This window comes from Nestor notabilis, unplaced genomic scaffold, assembly GCF_000696875.1.
Source record: "Nestor notabilis isolate BGI_N333 unplaced genomic scaffold, ASM69687v1 scaffold6786, whole genome shotgun sequence".
NCBI classification, from domain to species: Eukaryota; Metazoa; Chordata; class Aves; order Psittaciformes; family Psittacidae; genus Nestor; species Nestor notabilis.
The window spans coordinates 54,983-78,551 of record NW_009934155.1 but is presented as its reverse complement, the minus strand read 5'-3'; the positions used below and the strand labels follow the sequence as shown (position 1 = coordinate 78,551).

At 37.0% G+C, this 23,569-nt stretch overlaps 1 protein-coding gene across 1 annotated transcript in view; it reads left to right on the top strand.

The window, feature by feature from the left end:
- Positions 1-22,874, top strand: part of TTC27 (tetratricopeptide repeat domain 27) — a gene marked incomplete at its 5' end in the record, with an annotated part of 110,557 nt that extends 87,683 nt beyond the window's left edge. Inside the window, 7 exons of the mRNA XM_010017188.1 lie at positions 2,762-2,860; positions 4,629-4,681; positions 8,273-8,438; positions 14,703-14,900; positions 18,443-18,554; positions 19,142-19,242; positions 22,636-22,874. Of these exons, the coding sequence (XP_010015490.1) occupies positions 2,762-2,860; positions 4,629-4,681; positions 8,273-8,438; positions 14,703-14,900; positions 18,443-18,554; positions 19,142-19,242; positions 22,636-22,758 (852 nt within the window). The remainder of the gene's footprint in view (positions 1-2,761; positions 2,861-4,628; positions 4,682-8,272; positions 8,439-14,702; positions 14,901-18,442; positions 18,555-19,141; positions 19,243-22,635) is intronic.
- Positions 22,875-23,569: the final 695 nt, after the last annotated feature.

Below are 23,569 nucleotides of genomic sequence, written 5' to 3'. Positions count from 1 at the left end.
GCTGGTCACTGTCTTCAGTTTTGAAAAGCATAAAAAGTTCCAGATCATTTTCATGTGTTTTACCAATCAGTAGCGATATCTGTAGTGACATTCCAATCAGTAGCACACTCTTGCCAGTGTGCTTTTTTGTTTGTTTCCAAAGAAGAACTTTAACCTACTTCCACAAGCCTTGACAGAAGTCTTTTTTTGAACTTCAAACAATTTTCCTTACACTACCTTTCAGTCAGTCACTTTGCTCAGAGCAGTTGTTGCATCAGCCTGTAGGATCAGCAGGTTCTGTGCCCTCTCCAATAAAAAGGGAATTCTTGCCATTCTTTCCACAGAAAAATAGCTTAAGTCCATTCTTAAACTGTATCCTAAACATATTATTAGAGAGTCACTGTACTTATATTGTGGAAAAAATTCATGCTGCTTTTGCAGATAGCTGAGGGATGATAAAATATCATTTCACTGCTATAGTAGATCAAAGGCAATGAACCTTTTTTGTTTGGTTTCATTTGGGGGTTTTATACAGCTACCATGTTTTGGTTTTTTTTATTTAACCTATCAGACTTGTTTATGAGCTTTCTTAGTTGTCTAGCACACCAGTTTTTCAAGTATGTTCTCTTAATAATCTCCTTTATTTTGTTTTTAACTGTTATGATGTCCTAGTCTTTTTAGACTCTTTTTGAATGACAATATGCAGCTGCTCCAAGCCTTGCAATGTCTTGTCTTTAAATGTGTCAAGTCTTCTGCAGACCTTTACTCTTTTAGCTGCCCCTTTTAGTCTTCGAGTAGCTTTTAAATTTCATCTCCTCTGTATTAAATGAGTTACTTTTGGTTTTGAAGGACTAGTAAATCTAGATGGCTTACAAAGTGTCTTGTATGGTAACCTTTTGAACCTGATCATTCACACTGGTCGGGATCAAGGTGTAAGTGCTGTCTTCTAACTAGTTTCTTTAAATCTAAAAAATTTACCCTTGGAATTTGATTTATTATGGTATTTACCAAACTATGTGGAATTATTGAAATCTTCCTGTGTTTTCTGGGATTTCTACTTTCACAGCCTTCCAATATCCTCCAGCATGTTACCTTCTCCATTTTAGTCAAGTATTCTGAGATACGATCTTTATACGTTTTGCCTCCATATCATAGCATCTCATGAGGTTCTTGATTTAATTCTCACCCCAGAGACTTTTCATCTCATTCTTCTTGTCTGCTAATGGATCCCTTTTGGATACCTTTCTCAACCTTCTCCTTAAAGTCCAATTCTCACATTTTTTCCATTTGGTCAAAACCTTCGTACATAGTTACTGCTTGGCAAAATACCCTGTTTCAAATTATTAAGAAAAGAAATATATTTATCTATCATTCTTTGTACTCGCTGTATGATTTTTACTAGATACCTGCTCGTATCACTTTTCTCCCCAGAAGTAAAGAATCATTTTACTTTCTCCTCATGCTGTAACTTTTCCTTGAGAAAGGAGTTGACAAGCTGAAGCATTGTTAGGCCAGTTCCTGAGAGATAGAGCTGCTCACCATCAGCCTCAAAAAATCAAAATGGTGGAAGTTTTAGTACAATCAGATTCTAGAAACACAAGCTCAGAGACTCTGCTGCTGTTACTCATTAGAATTATAAAAAGTGCAGTGATTGTTTTCTCTCACCCTTTACAGAAGCACTGTTTAACTTGTATCATGAGTTGGAGCTAGCCTTCAATTTCATAGCTGGTTGGTCCCATCTCTACTCCCACTTTTCGCATCCAGAAAGTTACTAATGTAGAAAGAAAAGAAAGGGAAGTTAATGAGATAGCAGCTATGTGGGAGTGCTAGACTTCTGGAAACTTGATGAATGAAAGAGGCTTAAAAGACAAGATTGAATAAATGTTTATTTCCTATAAATTTTGCCCTCTAAGATTTGGGAAACATTGTTTTCTCCTCATGAGCGGTTTCTTTCTTGAATGATGAGTTTAAAGATCATGAAAGGTGGCACGCTGACAGTGTTGAAATGTAGATGTTCATGTTTGCCCTGGCCAGATGTAATTGGCAGTTCTGTCTTCATGTATTCATCCATGTGGTCTGAGGATGGGTCATCCGCATCCACCCTCAAATGCAAAAGGATATCTTTTCTGCCAGGCTTGTTCAGTTCTTTTCTTGAAACCATGAAGACTGCCTACCAGGGCACCAGATCTGACAAGGATGAATGTCATACATTTCTATTCTGGGATTATTAAACTTGTAAAGTTCTGTTCTCTACACAAGCCATTAAGTAAGTTTCTTTCTCTAAACATTGCATTATGGGCTAGATAAGATTGGTATTCTGACAAGTAGAAAGAGCTATAATTTTGAAGTGTTCATGTTCAGTCATTAGAAATGTTTCTTGTAAAATGTGATTTCCTTGAAATACATCTCCTAGTATTTACCATCTGACCTAATTGTAATACTGTAAAGCAAATGAGGATTTTTCACAAGTTAAGGCAAAGTATGCAAACCTGTAAGTCACCTTCTCTAAATGAAGATGTGCTGTTAAAGAGCACGTCACATATGGTGAAGTGCTCTTTATATCGTCAACACCTTTGTTCATCCATATTTACTAACACTTTGAACCTAAAGTTTTCCTATATTCTGCGTACAGGATATTATTTAATCCAATGCAATACTATTATGATAGCTGTAAGTCACGTATAATCAACGAGAGTAGTGTGTGTTTGATCATCCAGGCAAAATTATTTCTTGTGTGAAGGAATATGTATGTGTTACGCAATCATCCTTTCTTTCTCTCCAGCTAGGTGTGTGGTTTTCCTTGGGCTGTGCATACATTGCTTTAGAAGGCTATGAAGGTGCTGCCAAAGCATTTCAGCGCTGTGTGACATTGGAACCAGATGTATGTATTTTTCAACAAACAATTTAGATGACTTATCTAAAAGCAACAAGGATGTTTTCATTATAAACAAGCAAAGCAATAATGAAAAACTTGTTTAAACGTTAGCCCTTCAAATAAATTAAACCTCTGCATGAGGATATATTTTTGTCATGAGGCATCATAAAAATACTTACCCAAAATTTAACTTCGTCCAAGTGTATGTGTGCATGAATGTTAAAATATGTTCAAGCAGAAATTCCTTTATGCTTGCATACATCGCTAAAACAGAGAAAAGGGAATGAATAGACTGTGAGGAGTGCTGAAAAGAGGTAAAATTAAAAAAATAAATTAAAATACTTAGTGCTCTAAGCATTCCAGGTCTCCTGAAAGAAAACAAAATGAAAACAAACAAAAAAAAGTGGTTGTGTATGTCAGGTGAATTTGTAACTGTGTAGTTCATGGAGCTTATTAGCCAGATTTTCAGGATGCAGGGGGCAAGCATGCGTATAGTGTTTCCGTTTGAGTGTGACTGTGTGTTGAGGTAGCAGAAGTGTCAGCAGAATTACCTCTTGGGAATGGACTGGCAATACTTTTGTCAAAAGGCCTGACTGCCAGCATGTTGCTCACGTGTAGAGTTAATGCCACGTAATTGATAGATACTATTATTATTCATTCTTTTCTCTTGAGGAGAGAGCCATGAAAGGCAACAGAGTATTTTTTTTTCTTTATTGATAAAATTAAATTACTTACTTGGAGAAGAAGATATACAGACAACCCTGTATTTAACAGAAATTCTTACTTTATGTAGGTTTTATTTTTGTTTCAGTACAGTAAATTTCCTTCCAAGTAGATACTGAAATTGTGTTCACTTATCTCTCTGGGGCCTCTACTGTATTGTATTCATATGAGAAAAGCCAGCTGACTTCTCAGTGGGCTAAGTGGTATTTCTTTTGTGAGTAAAAGATGCTGGGCTGGCTCTTAGTTATGGAGATGAAATCTATCTTTATACAATGATCTGCAGCAATGTAATGAACATTTTCATGAATTAAGCCTCAACAAGGTTTCCTGACATGATTTAAATGCTCCTTAAGCCTGAGAATGGCCTTCAGTACCAGAGTAGATTTCATTGCAGTACTCAGGTTCTATTCTTCAAATTTATACTAGTTGTCACTTTGCTAAATTAAGTGGTGTGGCTTCAAATTTACAGCAGTGAAAGGCAATGGGCAGGAATATCTTTGTACATGGCTCTGCTGGTTTTACCAGAGGAAAAACTGTAATCCTGTAATCCTTTTCAGCTAAAACAGTTGGTAAATACACTAGAACTAACCCTGCTAGTTTTTGCCTGAGATATGCATTAAGGGATATGCAGATGATTTTTTCCACTAACAGAGTGGTGCAGGTAAGTAGCTTTCAGCTAGTGAGAAGTGATGAACTGCTGGGAGCACTGACCTCACTGATCATCTCAGCTACATCCCAAAGAGAGTGCCTGTTTACAGTTTAAACTGAAGGCAAGAGCTCATTTGATGTATTCCAACCAGAAGGCAGTTAATTGGTATATATATACATGATCGTTGCTGTAGTGAGTAATATTTTTTTTTGTTTCTATTTTAATGTCATTTCTATTTCAGTGTAATATTTTGACCTCTTGTAGAAAATATGCATTAATATTTTAATGCATATGTATGTATGCATATGTGTATGATTAGCAAAATATTTCACTAGTTTCATTTACGTATTATTATCAGTGAGCCTTAGTGAATTTTTTTTTGTACTTCTTTTATCATTACAGAATGCTGAGGCCTGGAACAATTTATCAACTGCTTATATCAGATTAAAACAGAAGTAAGTACTTCAAACAGATTAGGAGATACTGCTTACAAAATAAATAATTGGGATTTCCTTTTATGCCATTGAGATTTTATTCTTATAAAGGATTACCTCGTATTTTGTAATTCTTATCCCTTCAGTTCTCCTTCCCAGGCTGGATCACTGATAACCTATTTCATTTTACAGGAACTAGAGTTTCATTAGCTTTATAAAAGTACCTCTCATCCTACACTTCTTGTTCTTGTTAAAAGTCTTTATGATGTAGTAAGTACAACCAGCACAAAATATATTAAAGTTGGGAACTAATTTGACTATGAAGTTAAAAAGATACGTCCATTTCAGGCAAACTTATGTATTCAGGCCTATGTCAATTCATACTACATTAATCTCAGTAGATTTAAGGGAAAAACACTCGTGTGATTTAACACGCTAAATACATAGAGAACTTGTGACCTATTTGTTATGGTATAAAAAGCAGTAAAGGGGGAATATTTCTGACCTTTCTTCCACAGGAATCACATGGGAGAGGAATATGTGTACAAGAATCTTAATATTACATCCAGATAGCCAAGTGTGGCCTGTATTTGCTGTGGAATAGCAACTTCTTTGATTTTTTGTGTAGTCACAGATCAAGACTGTGTGTGAGTTAGTTTAACCCACTCTCAAAACAAAGGATATCTGTAGCAGTGCATTTCAGTATAATTTATTGCAGAGGGCAGGCTGAGTGGTGGTGAAAGAGTAAATTCTTATTTTTCAAGCCTGCTGTTAAAAAAAAAAAAATTGGGGGAGGATTAAAAAAAGGAAAACAAAAAGAAGATACTGAAGTCACTTGTTTTGTTTTGCTCCCTCATCAAAATCAAGCTTTAGTCCAGCCAGGCTCTTAAATCAGTCCCACTCAAGGATTGTGCATTTGGTTAAGGCTTAGTGGTCTTTCATACAATAAATATAAATTGTTAAGTCCTTTTGAAAAGTGTGTGCAAACAACTTGCTGACACTCAAATAAAAGGGAGTTTCTTGGGGGTTTTTTGAGGGTGGTTTGCTTTTTAAGAGTCCACAAGTTTTGTGCATTCTGAATTTCCTCCAGGAAAATTAATTGTGATAAAAGCAGGCTCTACTCTTCAGTTTGCCAGAAAAACTTCTCTGGGTGCCAGGAAGCCTTTGAGATCTAGATCTCATATTTCTCAGAACAAACTGGGACTGGCCCTCTGTCCTTTTGGTGAAAGATTCCTGGTTTCCAAGGCAGGATGATGCACTGGTAGTGTCCGCTGTTTCCTGTTTAGATATGAAATGGTTTATCTGTTGCCCTGATTAAGAATAATTCATTATTATATGATTCAGTATATACATAGGGTGTTTGTTTTGACAACTTAGAGGACTTTTTAGTGTAGCAAGTGATGCAAAGAATATGATTTCCATCCCTATGGTGTCTTGTCTGCATTTCACAGTTCCATCTGATTGGCATCTGCCCTTCCGATAACTTGTTAACTTTTTTGAGAAGATGGGGAGATCATACAGGGTAATCCTGCAGATGTTGAAGAGCAGTTTCAAATACGTTTTCGCAAGGTAATTGGGGTACATCAGTCAGCCAGAGCATCGTGCAGCCCATCAGAGAGTTGTGGCAGATCCCAGCTTCCATTGTAGCAATATCCACAAGAGGAAAGAGCAAGTCTCTCTTCTTTTCTAATAAAATCTATCAAAGTCATGGTCTGAAATCCCTTGCTAAGACTGTTAACAGTGGAGGAGACCCAACTGTTAGCACATTTACTCGGCAGTATCATGTATATCAAGTGAACATGGGAAGATCCTGCCTGTGGACTATTCTGCCATAGCTATGCCAAATGACCTGTTTTTCTTCAAAAATTTTGCTCTATCAGTCAGGTCTCTTCATGTGTATTTGGTAGCTCTTTTAATACTATATGCTTAGACTGGCAGTTGTTTACATTTTTCCCTGACCCAGTCATTTCAAACTTTTAATGGCCTTATCCATGAGTTAGATATTCCCTTTTCCTGACCAGGATATTTACACTCTTTTGGACCCTTTTTTTGAAACTCGACCAACAATTTCTTTGAGCTGTCTTACTTTAGGCAGCACTTCTAGCAACTTACTCAAGCAATAGAGCAAGTGAACTGCAAATTTTGGTAACAAGCCATCTTTGTATGATCTTTATTAAGAAGAGATTTATTGTAATGCCTCCCCAAAGAAGATTTTTACTGGCTTGGGAAAACCCTGTTTCAAGTTTTCATTTAAAAGAATTTATTTCTTTGTATTTGTTCTGCATACCATGACTGCCCAGCTGAGAGTAAGCTTCAGTCTCTTAACATCCTAAGAACCATATCATTCTGATTCTCTAGCAAAGCTGTTTTTATTGTTTCAATATATATATTGAAACTTCTGGCAGTATGTTTAAAGCTTTAAGCAGTAGGCACCCAGACCTTAGCAACATATGCTTCATATTGCATTAAAATTTCTTACTCTTATGCCTCCTTTCTTGCAGCATTGGTTGCATGTTGTATAGGAGATCATACCTCTGTAAACTGTGGGTCAGCTGTTTTCAGCCCATACTCTTGATTAGGCCAAACTGTCTTATGTTCCTTACCAGCGAATTCCATTACTTGTCTCCTTGAATAAGGGAATGCTAGAGTTGCCTGCAGTGGATCCATATGGAAAAATAAAGATGCTTCCAGACTTGACAGTGAGTTTATAGGAATTATGCTGTCCACCTTTATTGCACAACTCTTCTTCCTGCTGCTATAAGATGATTCACTGGACAGCACCTTTGGTGAAGAACTCCAATAGTGTTTGGAGCCACTCTGACGAATTTGTATTGAGCAGCATAGCATCAGGAAACAAAGTGAAAGTAATGCTTTCAGCTGGCATAAGAAAAATAATGGTTGGAACTGCTGGGATTTTGTGCAGTGGGTGTGCACCACATGCAAATGTTTAAAATAAATCACAAAGAGCTGTTAAGTAACTTCCTTTGTGTGACTGTATTAGTCAATATTATTCTGCATCTGCTGTGAACTCAGTTTTTAATTTGTGTTACAACTGCAGCATGAATAAGCTTGTTTTCTCCTCATTCCAGTTAAAAATTCAGAAAAGCAGATACTGACATAGATGGCACAATTATAATTATTTTTTTGATAAATGTAATTAATGGCTTTTTACAAGGACTTTTTACAAGGGTGTATGTGACAGGACAATAGGGAATGGCTTTAAACTAAAGAGGGTAGAAGTTCTCCCCTGTGAGGGTGGTGAGGCACTGGCACAGGGTGCCCAGAGAAGCTGTGGCTGCCCCATCCCTGCCAGTGTTCAAGGCCAGGCTGGACAGGGCTTTGAGCATGGTCTAGGGGAAGGTCTCTCTAGCCATGGTAGGGGGGTTGGAACTAGATGATCCTTAAGGTCCCTTCCAACCCAAACCATTCTATGAATTAACAGTATTGTAAATTATAAACAATAACTTCTACATTGTATTATTTTCTAAACATATTATTTTAATAAGTAGCTTTCTAGTTGATACAATGGCCATTGATTTTAGTTTAGAAATCTTCTATATAAAATCTTGAATATAAAATCTTCTTTTCTATTCTTTTTTTATTACTGATTAGAATCAAAGCATTTCGAACCCTTCAAGAAGCTCTCAAGTGCAACTATGAACACTGGCAAATATGGGAGAACTATCTTCTCACCAGTACAGATGTTGGAGAGTTCTCAGAAGCAATTAAAGCTTATCATCGGCTCATGGACTTAAGAGAAAAGTACAAGGATACACAGGTGGGGAAGTTTTCATATTAAGACATCCTGTATGTTCATTAATTTTTCTTGCGAGACAGAGTTCTGCTGATAATGGTATCAGTAATCATAGTATGCATACCAGTGAACTTATGCAAGCAACCCATTTAAATGTTTGAGATCTGAACTGTAAGGCTAAGCATTTAAAATAAAAATGGACAAAAAGAAAAACTGTCGCATCCAGATTGCCTCAGACTTCGTGGAAGGACACTTATGAGCCTTGAGATTTAAGACCTATTCCTAAATAAAACACAATGCATAAGCCCATCTTTCCATAGTGTTCCTGCGTATCTTAGTATCACAAATAGTATAAATTATTTAGTTTAAAGAAAGGTAAGCTTTTCCCATGAATTTGAAAATGTGACAAATGAGCCTTTGAAAGTGAATTATGTTTCATTAGATTGAATGAACAGCTAAAATTAATCATGGTTGTGGAAATGTCTCATTTGTTCATGGGGGGCAGTGATGCTAAAAACTTTTTTCAGATTACTTTTTAATGAAACTATACTTGAGTACAATACTCACTCTACTACAAAGCCAACCAATGCTCCAACCCTGGAGGTGTTCAAGGCCAGGCTGGACAGAGCCTTGGGCGACATAGTTTAGTGTGTGGTGTCCCTGCTCATGGCAGGGGGGTTGGAACTAGATAACCTTAAGGTCCTTTCCAACCCTAACTATTCTATGATTTTATGATTCTATGTATAAAATCTTTTCAGTTTGATACTGTTGAACATTAAAAGGTCTCAAACTGTCTTTGCACTAAAATATTTCTGTGGAAAATAGTCTTCTATATAGTAAAGATTAGTGTGCTTGGCAACTACAGTATTGTGGCACTGGTGGGTCCTTTGTGTCTACTGGATTATTTTAGTCAGATTGACAACTGACCAGGAATAGAACTTTCTGCATATATTTGTCCATTTTTTGAGATGACACAGAATCCTATTAGTGTGTTTTGTTGAATTTTATGCAGGATATTTTATTAAAATATTTGGGAATATTGCTTGCACTAGATTTCTATTTTTGTTGTATAACTCCTCATACAACTTCCATCATTTTTACTGAAGTCTATATATGCTATGTATCCTAATTTATATATTTTTTTAATGCTGATTTTAACTTTGGCATCTGATATGTCAAGTGCTTTATGGATGTCATCATAACTTCTAATACAGCTTCCTCAGTTACGAGGATTTTACTAGTCATCCAAGAAAAAATCCCAGAGTCTGATTAAAGAACTTCAGAAAGGCTCTAATCAATAATGGTACAAGGAAGAATATTCCCGTAACAAAAGAAAAACAAAAGCACATAAAACTAAAAGCTTCTGCTGAGATTGTTTACAAAGCTCACCATTAATTTCTGAGCCTCTCCCATTTGCCATCTGGTCTGTTTTAAATAGAGATGCTCTATAACCCTCTTGTGCAATTGTATTTAACAAAATAAAATAATGGAACATATGCAGAAGCATACACCTCTGTTTCCATGCAACGTAATATGCTCTTCTCTCAAGTTATCACTAGTATTTGTAGTTGTCATAGATTTTAATTGATAACTACTAAGCTAGGTGACATAGTGGTGAGAAAGGAAGTCGGAATTTAAAATTACAGAAAAACAAATATGCACTGAACTGAAAGAAACAAGTTGAGTCATTGATTCCAGTTCCTTGTGAAAACAGAAAGCCAACCACCTATCACTTTTAACATTGCGGAGTACCCCTTGTGAGACTGAATGCATCAAGTAAGAGTGTTCAATTTAATATATAATTTGAAATGTCCACAGCTATGTGTTCATCAGTATTTTTATCTTATTTGAGCATAGTATGAAGTCATATTCAAAAATCACTGATTTCTTATAATAACAGCAAGGCATTCGTATCTTCATCTGCAATTTCTGCTAGGCCATTGCTGTCTTTTTGTACCAGACTTCTGAGTATGGAATGCCACTTTGGGAGATTTTGCTGCTATGCTATTCTAGTTATTTAACGATGTCATCCTTATGGCAAAGGTTCTGAGATCAGGATATCATGAGACTGTCTATGGATAGATTCTGCAGGCAAAACTGGACAAGGAAAAACTGAAGGGCTCTTTATAAATAAGCAAAAATGCAGTAAAAGATTACAGCAAAGGACATACTTTCAAAAGTCTCAGTTTGTTAGTGCTCCCCATAGGTGTTATAAGCATTCTTTCTTTCCCTCCTTCCTGGTTCTTAAAGTTCTTCAAATTTCCGTATTCTTTTAATGTTCATGAACCCTACTGAGAAATTATACCTTGAAAACCTTTAATATAGATTTACGTAGTAAAAAAAGAAAAGCTCACTGAATTATCTGTAGTTGCAGCTAGTAGATCAGTCACTAATAAGGACCCAAGGAGAAAGCCTTACCTGTTGTAATCATCACTTTTACCACCTCACACTAATTCAGAGATTACTATACCTGAAAAATTTCATACTACTTTGCACCACATGCATGCTTGTGGAGGCAAGCAATGATTTTTTTACTTGGAAAGTTGCAGTTCTGTAAAGAACAAACTTATTTTGTGAGCGGAAAAGCTGTTTTGCTAAGTTGCTTTCAGAAACCAGATCTTCATCCTGTGCTGTCAGAAACATTAAATCAAAAGTGTGGACAAATGATTCCTCTGTGCAATTCTGTGTTCTTGAGAATCTAGCAAAGTTTTCTGTTACCCTTTCCATCAAATATCCTTGTTTTACCTGTCCGTATTGCCAGACGGTTTCTAATAAAAGGCTTCAAGAGTATGTTCCAAGGGGATTTTGAGGAGTGAGGTTAGGAATTACTAATTTCTGGAGCTCTTTCTTTTAAGTAGCTTTGTAATGACAATTGCTTTATTATAAAGCTGTAATTTGGGAGGAGCATAGGGAAAGCTCATAAACTGCAGATTCGTCATTTTGGATCTGGTATCTGAGGGTTCTCTTTTTACTTGAGCATTGTCAAGTTTGATTAGTATTAGTGAAGCTTCTAAAAATAGTTTCACTGAGTGAATTTTCATATGAAAATAGCTGTTTGGAGAACAGTTGTGGAATGAGATTAACGGATAGCAATCACAGCATTTAAAAATCATTTGGTTTCTGAGGTTTTGTCCCATGATTTCTTTTGCTGAGTTCTTAGTAAATACACATTATTCACAAAAGCAAAGGGGGATGAGGAGGAAAGCAGATTGTGTGATGTAATGCTAAACACAAACTCTGCACAGTGATCATACGGAGCCCAGTTCAGTAAAAGAGGCATTTAAAAAATGCTTGTGTGGGATCCTGGGCAGCAGAGCATTGCTGTAGTAGGTTAGCATGTATGGCATTTTAAAGTCTCACAAAGATAGAAATTAAAATGTAACACTTAAGACAACTAGGTAAATGGAAAGTTCTGTTACACTGCTAATACTTTCTGATGATTAGCATAATGCACTTGCAGTTTGAAGTAGCTTTATTTAACAACTGGGCACAGCTAAAGTGGCGTTAATGATTCATTACTGTTTAATGGACCCCTTAATCCAGGCCTTCACACTTGTTTTAACTGTTGTAGTGTTAAAGCTTACATGATGAATTACAAAAAAGGAGATAGATTATTAAGATGAAAGCATAAACAGAGCCTGAAGTCTGTGGGAATATGGGTAATTTTTCAGTTGTTAAATCCTACTGTCTGAGGAAACATTTATTTTTTTTTTTCCATGTGCAAACAAAATACCATTGTCTTTAAAACTCCTCATAACTGTGTATGATACTCATGTGAGCTAACTTTTTGGACCCGAGTAACAATTTTGTTACACTGTAATTGATTGAGAAGTCATACAATCCGCAGGACCAGTTCTAGTTCATTTTCAAAAGAGAACATAGTTTAACGCTGATTTTTATACCTTTTCTATGTTTCTTATTATAATGCTGTACTAATGGAAATACCAATACTTGCTTGTGTTTTTCTAGCAAATCCTTATAGAAGGCCTGATTCATTTAATGGTAGGGTTTAGTTTCTTAGATTCCAAATCACAAATGTAATAAGAATTTCAGAACTTTTGGACTATTAATAGTTGATCATATTTTCTGTTATCTTAAGTGAAAATCTGAGCTTTTTAACAGAAAGAAAGAACAGCCAGTTTATCAACTTACAATTTGGGGAGAGCTGTTGAGCTCATGTTCAGATGCTACTATGATTTCATACTTAAAACAACTTTTCTTCTATAGAATGGCTCAATTTATTCTGAAAAGATACCAGGGAGATGAATAATTTTTTTCACTTTTTCTGTTACTTTGATTTTTTTCATAACATCACCAGCCGTTTTGATTTATTTGGGTTTTGCCGAAGGTTTGGTATATCTGATAAAACTCAGTAATTAATTACTGGGATATATTTTGAGTCATTCTATAGAAGAAAATTGCTTTAGGAAAATTACATATCACAAATATTAAAGTGCATATGTTTTTATTACAAGTATAATATACTTTGATACTGTCATAATTTTTGCATTAGTGAACTATGTCTTGATTTGGGAGAGTGCACTGCTGTCCTACTATTACTAGAATAGTGGTATACCTTTGTGGTTTGGGCTATTCACACATCATCTTTGAAAATGGTTTTATTACTGTCTTGATACTACTATTGCTATTAATGTGATTACATTGTAAGTATTAATATCACATGGACGAAAACGTTGAAACATTGCTCTCGTGAGACCTCACGTGGAGTATTGTGTACAGTTCTGGTGTCCTCAACATAAAAAGGACATGGAGCTGTTGGAGCAAGTCCAGAGGAGGCCAAGAGGGTGATAAGGGGGCTGGAGCACCTCCCGTATGAAGACAGGCTGAGAAAGTTGGGGCTGTTAAGCCTGGAGAAGAGAAGCTGCGTGGAGACCTCATAGCAGCCTTCCAGTATCTGAAGGGGGCCTACAAGGACTCCTTAGGGACTGTAGCGATAGGACAAGGGGTAATGGGTTCAAACTTAACCAGGGGAAGTTTAGATTAGATATAAGGAAGAAGTTCTTCACAGTGAGGGTGGTGAGGCACTGGAATGGGTTGCCCAAGGAAGTTGTGAATGCTCCAACCCTGGAGGTGTTCAAGGCCAGGCTGGACAGAGCCTTGGGCGACATAGTTTAGTGTGTGGTGTCCCTGCTCATGGCAGGGGGGTTGGAACTAGATAACCTTAAGGTCATTTCCAACCCTAACTATTCTATGATTCTATGATTGAATGATTGAAGTGCCAAATTGTAGCCTCCCAAGTTAGGAACTACAGCATGAAGGTGTTTTTATACCTTTTACTGGCCTATCTTGACTGCAAGCCTTATGACACTTCCATTTTGTTTTTAACTTGTTTCTTCACCAGTCTGCACCTCATGCACTACACAGAACAGGTAGCTGTCACTTAATAAGTGACAGCTTTTCTGGGTTTCATTTTCTTCTAATTGCCATATGATCCAATGTCTTAATTTACATTTGCTGTTTCTCAACTTACTGAGAAGGATCTGAGGCGTGGCAAAAATGATTTTCAGTGTTCGTTTTGGGACACGAAGACTCGAGTCTTTTTCAGGGACACTTCATATTTTGTAGCACTTCATACATGCAAAGCCCAGCTCCAACTGAGTTCACCAGCAGCTACACATGCTCAGCATTTCTGCAGGTCATCTACCACATTCTGTAGCCAGTGACTTAGAAAGCATGAGCTCTAAATAAGTGCTCGTAAAAAGTTTGATTAAACTGACTTGACTGTTAATTTACCAGAAGCACAATAAACACAGAATTTCCCAAGGTGATATTCAGTTGCCTCTCAATTTCCATTTCATCCACTACGTATCTTTCAGTTTCTACACTAGTTAAATAGAGGTCTTGTGAACAACAATGTCTTTCATTACCAGAAATAATCTCGTTCGGCCTGTTTACTGATCTTTTTATAACTGTATTATAACATAAAAATATCTTTAGGATACTGCCACAGTTTCCTATTCCATTCTTTTTCCTATTACATTCTAACCTGTCATTGTAACCCAAATTTTTGTCTTAGTAATTTGGCCTCCTCACAAACCTTAAAATCTTAAAGATGAGGTTTAAATTAATTGAATTACACCCCTAGTAATGTATTTCTTAATAAATTCTGTACTTGTCATATGGTACTATATTTGTATTTTACTGAATCATTAATAGACATGAAATATTATATATACTGATGGTCATTTGAGTTTAAAAAAAAAAAAAAACCCAACAACTTTCCTGTAGCTTTCCTTCCCCCTCCCCCCCCTTTTCTTTCTTTTTAAGGTGCTGGCTATTCTGGTCAGAGCAGTAGTGGATGGTGTGGCAGATCGTGCTGGAGAAGTAGCCAGTGGATTAAAGGGGAAATTGCAAGAGCTCTTCGGCCGAGTGACTTCACGAGTGACAAATGATGGGGAGATCTGGAGACTTTATGCCCAACTTTATGGAAATGGACAGAATGATAGTGGTGAAGATATTGAAAAGGTGAATGTGTTGTGAGGTGTACGTTTTTATGGACGCACGCTTATGGTACAAACCTTCTGTTGGCTAACAAACTAGGGCTATAGTAAGACATGGTCTTGTTCCAAACATGTTTTGGTTTTAGTTTTTCTTTAAGCTTATTTTCCATTTTTCATGTTACTACGGCACACATTTTTTATTATCTGACAGGAGCAAGATGTTTTACATCAGGTTTTATGGATTTTAGAAAACTTTTTCTCTTTTATCAGTGTTTCGTTTTAAAACATCCTATGACAGTGTATATGCATTGTCTTGGATTTGTATTCTGAAACTTTTCTTGGCAGCAATCTAATGTCTATATTTAATAGTGGTGCTTGTTATTTTTTAAATCAGAATCTGTGATTCTAAAGACAAGTTATTTCAGCTCCTGGAAAAAGTGGATCTTAATAGCAAATAGCATGATCCAGTGGCATCATAAGCCATCCATATTCTTCTTTGCAATCACTAACGCAAAAATGCATTTAGTTAGAGTTCCCAGAGTAAAAGTACTTTGTCCTTATTTAGCTTAAAATTGAATTAAAGAATGCTATTTGATTCCTAATCTGTGGAACCACTGGTTTCTCTTTACCCATCTCTAGTTTTGCTACATTAACTTCCATCTCTTGTTCCTATCACTTCCCAGGTAATCAAGTTGATTGCATTTCCAAAATAACCACTCTGTGCTGCTAGAAGTGTTTATTTTGTTTTATGCTGGAGTGTGCTTTGCATTTTATATTAAGTTTCCAAAATTCAAATAGTCTAGCACACTCCAAAAAATACTTATGCATTATCAGATTTTCACTGAAGCTGAAAATATACAAGGTCAACATTCAGTATGTTTCCGAACGGCCTGGGCAAAAATGTCTATCTGGAGGATTGCTTGTTGCTTGATGTCAAGCATATCAGGCAGCTGGTTGGGCCTATAAATTGTGTGTCTGTGGAGTTAAACTTACAATTATTAGGGCCTTGCTCATTGCCTTCATCTTCATGCTCTGCCCTGTGAAATGCCTTGTTTAGTCATTGACAGTGTCCATTATACCTCCAATTCCACTCTTTCTTCCTTTCCTATTTTTCTTTACTGCTGAACAATAAAAGGGATTTGGCCTATTAAGAATTCAGAAATACAGACACTGCAATATCCTGTAATATATCCTCAAATTCATACTCAGACATGCAAAGTAGCAGAGGCCCTGTCTATACTATAAATGCAATCGTTTCAGAATCTGGTTACATCACAGTATTTTTTACTAACCCAGTTAAAAACAAAAACATGTTTTTAATTTGTAGAGTAGACAGGACTTTAGCTGTGTTTTCCTAATCAGGCTGGTTATGGGACATGCTTATGCCTAGCTTGCCCTGCAAAATGGAATGCTGTTTATAAATACTTAAAATATGCTTACATGTGTATCCAAATATCCTGGTGTGACAGATAGATATAGATAATGAAAAAGCAAAATTGCCTAAGCATATTCACTTACAGTGTAAAAAATAATTTACAATACATTAGATAATCACTGGTGGCTTTTCTGATATCTTACTATAAATTAAAAATTTTAAAGACAATATTTATTTGCTTCACTGCCATAAGCACCATCATGTGTCATTCAGGTATTAAGTGGATGTAACTATCTGTAGAAAAATTCCAGATGTATCATTGCAATTTTCTGCCCATGATTATTATGCAAAAGGCCAGTGAATTCTGAAAGGACATTGTTTCATAGAATGAATCACAGAACAGTTTGGATTGGAAGGGACCTTTAAAGATCATCTAGTTCCACCCCCTCTGCCATGGGCTGAGTCACCTGCCAATACACCAGATTATTATTTACTATATTGTGGCATTGTAAGACAAAGACATGGTAATAGATCTATCACAGTGTCATGTATGTCCTTACAAATGTAGGGTTTGACCTTTATTCCATAATGTAGTACCTTATTTAGTGCAAATTTACTTATATTTAACCAATTTTTTTTCCCTAACACTGCATTTGAAAGAACAACTTTTTTTGTCTGGCTATTGCAAAAGGTGGATTGACTGCTGGTTTGGTTTTTTTACCTTTCTGCTCTGCTGCCGTATCTGATGCCATGAATCACTAGAGTATACAGTTACAATTCACAGCGGTGCTTTGTAAATTGAATCAGACAGGGTTTACAAGTTAGGAGTGTGAAACTACTGAAGTACTGGGTTTGTGGTTTGGGATTTTTTTTCTTTAGCTTAGTATATATTTACTCTTACATTTTTATGTATCTGACCTGCCACCTCATTCAGTACTTCATTCCTTCTTATGCTGAATGCAGTCCTGTCCACCCTTTTCCCACCAAGGAATCTTTCCAATGTTCAATTTTCCTGCTGATCCATACCCAGGCTGTGAAACCCTTCTGTTCCTTGAACTTTCCCCAGCTCATAACTGTTTCCTTTCAGATAAATCCAGGTTCCAGAAGTGCAAACAACCAACCCACAAGATTTTGAATTCTTTCCTCTGTCTGACATCTGTCAGCAAAACCCCCTTAGTTTGCTGCTCTGACTCAGACACGTGCAGAGTAAAATCAGACTGCTGTAAAAACTGTTGTTCCTTCTCTTGGAAGTTCTCACCTCTGCTGGCCAGAACTACAACCAATTATAACATAGGTTATTATGAAAAAAATTAATTTGCTCTGCTTTGACTTAATACACGTCTACTGTAATTTACAGCAGCATGAGCAGTTCAATCACCTCTGCTACAGTGATTTGAACTCTGGTGGAAAAGAGAAGGTAGAAGCTTCTGGGGTGACGACCCCCAGATTTAATCTTTGTTCAGCAATCAGAAGCCTTTACTGCACTCATGTAGATGTACTGCACTGAAAGGTTTTTATTCCTTTATATGATATTTAAACTCTTTTAAAAGATAATCAAAGAGTTGTCATTGAACCAAGCCATGTAACTTCTGGCATGTGTTTGTTTTGTATTTCTGATGCTCTAAATAGAAAACAAAACTCAAAGGCAGAAATTAGTTTCTTCTGCTTTCCCCCCGCCCCTTCCATATTGCTTACATTTATTTTTCCTGTTCACACTGAGAACCAGAGCAGTATGGCAGCTAATAGCTGTGTCTGTAAAATACATTATTTGCCAAGAATACATATACAGAAAGAAGGCTTTGATGTATTCAGTTATAATTTTTTTAGGTACAAAATTGCTGTTCAAAGTGTGAGTACAAGTATTTTTCCATTTTTCATGTGCATTTAATTACGATGACTTGGCAAACATGGGTCACATCCATCAGTCTAGACAGATTTTTAGAAGATAAAAATTAGACACATGTTACTTTATATGCCTCTCATACTTGGGATGCAGTATTGGTGAAGAACATCTGTGTTACAGCTGGTGCTTACCGTTGCAGAGAAGGACACTACTCCAATTCACAGGAAATCAAGCACAGTAAAGATACATTCATTTTCTGGATTGAGCATTAATTTCATGGACACTTAAAACTAAATCAGTCTCATAGCTTGCTTTCTCACATACTGATCATTTTTTCTCCTCCTTGCAGTCACTGCAGTATCTCACTAAGGCATATAAATGTGAAATTCAATCAAGTGATTGGGAGAAAAATGTATCTTCTTTTAAGGAACTGGTGAAAGGAGCCATAGAGATTGCACAGGGTATGTGCTACCTGAAAAGAACTTTTTTTATTCATGAAGAGTGTAGCAAATATTTATTAAGCTTTGTAACAAAATAATAATATACTTTACCCATTAAATTTATTCCTACTATTGGGAGTCCTCTAACAGAGACCATGTAAAAATATACTTGGAATGAGGCAGAAATTCTGTTGGGTGAGTCAGTAGATGTATGACTGGTAAACATGGTCCAGTAATTTCATGGTCCAGCAATTTCCTAATGCTAGTGAAAATGCATCTGTAGTTCATTGCAGTCCTCAAATCATCACATAAGTTTGATTGTCTGTGCCAGTCAGGAGATGGGCAAAACATAGACTTGGTAAAACTATTCACTGTGCTGTGATGTTTATGTTTAAGAAGGATACATACACCTGTTGGGCTTAGAGTTATCTTGTCAACATTGCTTGACGTTCTTTTTCTTTTTGTTTCTTTTGGGGGATATTACATTAAAAAATTAAGTATGGAAGGTGTCAAGGTTTTTAATTTTAAATGTTGATGTATAAAAATTTTGCTATGGAGGTAATGCTTTTTTTGGGGGCGGGGGGTGTCCTTCTGTGTTTGGATTCTAGTGGCTATAAAATGCAGCAAGAACAAATCCAATCATCAAGAGGCTTTGCAGATACTTTCTTCAGCTCGGCTCAATTTACGTGGCTTGTCATCCAAAGCGAAGGTAAGAATCTTTTAAAGGTAGGAAGTTGTGTTTGAAAGCTAGGAATCTTTGTTCTGTTGCCATAAACCATTTCTATGTTTTGAATCAATTATAGATCAAATAATACCTGTCTGTCCCAGTGCATCATCAGATGGACATTCACCTCCATTCTGTTAAGGATTCTGGTTTTAAGTAGACTTTTATTTCCCTTCTTTCTGGTAGGCTTTGACTGAAATAAATCTGTTTGTCTAAGAGATAGCATTGACATTTTAGAGTAAGTTAGAATTTTACTTAAAATATTGGGCAAAGAGTCTTGAATGTTTGGAAGAAATCAGTCGTTTCAAATATCTTAGTATTTCCAAATATCATTCTTATGTGAGTAGTCAGGTGGAAAGCAGGGCAGGCTCAGAAAGAATGGATGTAAACCTGCAGAAAGGACCAAAACGTGTCAGAACTACTATGCATCACTTGAAGTGTTTTAAAACAATTATTTATTAAAAGAATTAAGATTTCAGAAAGAATAAAGGAACAGTGAAATTTTCAATAAGGTTTTCATGATGGATACCTTTCCAATTCAGATATTAATTTGTTGGAAAATGGCATCTTTTGAATCATATATGTGGTTTTTGGAGTTGTGCCTCTATAGCTAGACGCCCAAAGAGCTGAGGCTGTTTCTGCGCCACTATTATCCTAATTTTACCTTTCATCTTACAACATGAGACACAGCCATTGTTGAATTGAAGATTGATCTGAAATACGTTTTCATTCAAAATACACTTAATGTCTTAAAGCATTCTTCCTGGCTGTGTGTGGTGCTTAGTAAATGTGAATTACAGAGCATAAGTTTTATAACATGTGTGCGTGTGTTACAAAGTGTTGATCCATCATCAGTGTGCTAAACTTGGATCACTCTCTTTTAAGTCCTATAATTTTGAGGATAAAAGCCTAAGAAAGTTTTATAAGCACACTCAAGCTGGCTCCGTAACTGCGCTTTTAGATAGTGGCATGCCAAATCTTTGGAATGTGGTGAAAAAACGTCACAACATGTATGTTTTGTTGTGATTCACAGAGTGGTTGTAAAAAAAAAGTGTGTAGAATATGGCTGTGGGGAAAACAAAACTACTTGACATAAATTATATAAATACAAGTAGAGTTGGTTTATATTGTGCAAGATAATGCAGTATCTGAAATATTAAGAATAGATGAGTCTAATAAATTTTTTCTCTTAATTCCTGAAGGCACTAATTAAATGAGCATCTATATTACTGACAGATAATGGTGCTTATAAGTTTTATGGCACTTCTGAGAAAACTGACATGTTAGAGATAAAGCTGTTGGTATAACCTCACTGTTTGTGCATACTTTTCAAGATGCCATCATATTTTTAATATGAAGTCATATTGAATTTCCAAAGTCTTGTGGTTTAAAAACTGAAGTCATCTTCCGTGAGATCGTATGCACAAACAGTTTAGCGCTGTTTGTGTCTGTCCAAGCTTGACTGCAGCATCTTCTTTTGTTGCCTTGTGAGTCAGTATTAGTGTGGGTTGGGGTTTTTTTTTTCCTTTTTTCTTTTAACAGAAAAAAGCACTTTAAATAAGTGGACTAAGCAGATTTGGTAGTTAAGATTTCATAAGGAATAAAGGAACAGTGAAAGAAACTATTAGAAGATGAAGTTCCAAAATTTTGTAGTCAGGATATGCAATTGGAAAAAATCAGTAGTTTTTGTACAATATCGCTTCTCAGACTTCTTGCCTGTCCTGGGATCTCCATCTCCAACATTCCAGCTCCTGTGTCATGCTAGACCTCTGATGCACCCACAGTCTGCTGAAGGCTGCAACTCAAAAATGTGTTGTTAATGGGCTTCTCTGTGTATGGAGCCTTCTGAGCAGTTGCATTCTCTGGCAAATAGCATAGTGGGCTCTCTTCTGCTCCTTGTGCCCATGCATCATTTGGATCTGACAGGTGGGGTCTCTGAAAAAGAGAAAGGTCATGGAGCTGTGTCATAAATGCATGAAATGTGGGTACTGTTGTGGAGAAACATGAGGCACAAACCCCAAAGAATGATGGTGCATGAAACTTCCCCAGATTGCAGTTTAATAGATCTCTTGAACTGTGTGGGGAGGAAAAAAAAAAAATAAAAAAAACCCCCATCCTGATTTATTTAGCTGTCTTAGCCAGAAAGAACCAAACTTTTCTGTCACATTCTCAGTGTAAAGTTTTTGGCTGAAAGTCAGTAAAGTTTCTCTGCTTGTAGCAAGAATATGTTCCTATTTTTGTGTAAGACGTTCCTTTGTTCAGTGACAACACTGTTCTAAGGCACATTTGAAGGCCTTGGTTCAGGTCTTTCAAATAATTTCTTGTTTATAGATATATATATATATCTGTAGCATCCCATAATGTTCTGATGATATAACAGTATACAGATGTATTACAGAACAACTTTTGTTTCCTTAGTTTGCTTTTGTCTCTAAATGTATGCTTTTCCTTTATGTCAAATGAAGTGTTAATCACTCTCTCTTTACATAATAGAGGGGAAACATATGTTTGGGGTGTGTCCCCCCCATCTGTCTGTGAACTGGTACTTCATGCAGTGTCTGTGTTGCTTGAGTCGAGTGAGAGGTCCTGGTCTTCCAACAGCAACATGTTCTGGTGCAGCATGCACAAGGCTCCAGTCCAAGCTTGCCTATCTCAAGGCTTTAGAGAAGTCATTTAGCATTCCTTTCCCTCGGTTTCCCTGTAAATCTGTGAAAATTATGATTGCTCATGAGTTAGCTGCTTTGTGTTCCTGTTATTGTCTTAAGGTCTTTAAGAACAAACTATTTTTATTACTCTGTAGTGTTTTGTTTTCTCTTGTGTAACTTAATTAAACACAGATGAATATCTCCACCCATGTACGTCTTCACATCTAATGTTAAAACATACTTATTTGAGGTTTTGGAGAAAATGATGCAACAGAACATGACACTGGGAAAAATGGCCATTAAAACTCACAACTACTAATCTATGAGCAGGTGGGTTTGTAAACTGCAGTGACAGTATGAGAGATGACTTCTAATGTGAGTTTCGTAATAAACTCCTTTACTTTCAATGGCATCAGGAGTCGGCCCAGTCAGTCAGGTCAGAACAGAAATCCAGCATCCACAGGAGGAGGATTAGGCCCCTTTGGCAAAATTCCAGGTGTGCGGCACAGACCTTAAGTCTATATATGTGTGTGTATGCGAATACATATGTGAATATGTGTGCTGCTTATTGGCCACAAAATGGTGTTTTTAAAGAGAGCGATACCATCATAGGTACCAAAAATACGAAAGGCAGGATAGTGGCGATGTGTTTCCTGTATTCTGTCTCTATGCTCAAACAGAGAAGCTGTATGTATGTATGTATTAAAATAATGTATTTCTTTTTGTCATGCAGCAACTTTTTGTAGATGTAACAAGTAATGAAGTTCACAGTGAGATAGCTGATGAGGTGACAACTATGGACAACATGATTGCCGAACTTCAGGAACTGAGCAACCAGCTGAGAGACCAGTGCTGACATATGGGCCAGATTTTGTGACAGGAAGACGATAACGATGCATTTCTTTTGCCACATCTTTTTCTGATGAAATGGTAACGATTCTTACGCAACAATACTCTCAATAAAATATTTCTGTAACGTGCTGTTCCTGTGGTCAGCTGTGTTCAGAGTTCAGGCTGCTTTTCAAGATTCTTCTCTGCCCCCGCCGTCTCGCGGAGGTGCCGTTTTGGATCCTCAGGCCAGGCACAGAGCTGCTTGTACGGACAAGGTGATTACTGGGGATTAGTTCTGCCTGACTGCACCACGCGCACGGGCAGCAGAGGCGGGAGCTGGGCCTCTCGCCCTCACCCGCGAGGCGCACAACCAATCAGAGGGGTGCGTCTGTGTGCCACTGGCCAATCAGAGGAGCTGTAAGACTGGCCTGGCGGCGGTGAGAAGCTGAGGCGAGGGCGGGCTGCTGTGGTGGCGAGTGCGGTTGGCGCTGGGAGGCTGCGGGCAGGGCTTGGGCCTGGGCCTGGGCCTGAGGCGGCTCGTGAGGTCATCGGGGACTTGAAGTGTTACTTCAGTGTTCATTGCTTCAGGGCAGTAGGAGTGAGAGGAAGAATTTAATCTCTTGTTGTTCTTGTATTACAATTGAAGTAGTAGGATGTTTGCCGCATTACGATTTGAAAACAGTTATTTAAAGCAGTATTATATTAATCAAAAATACACAACTTGTGGGCAATAGGCCAGTACTTCATTTAGGCCTTTTATAGGCATGGGGAATTCCCCCTACTGAGGTAGCAATGAAACTGCAATCTAGAATCAGTTTGGGTTGAAGGGACCTTAA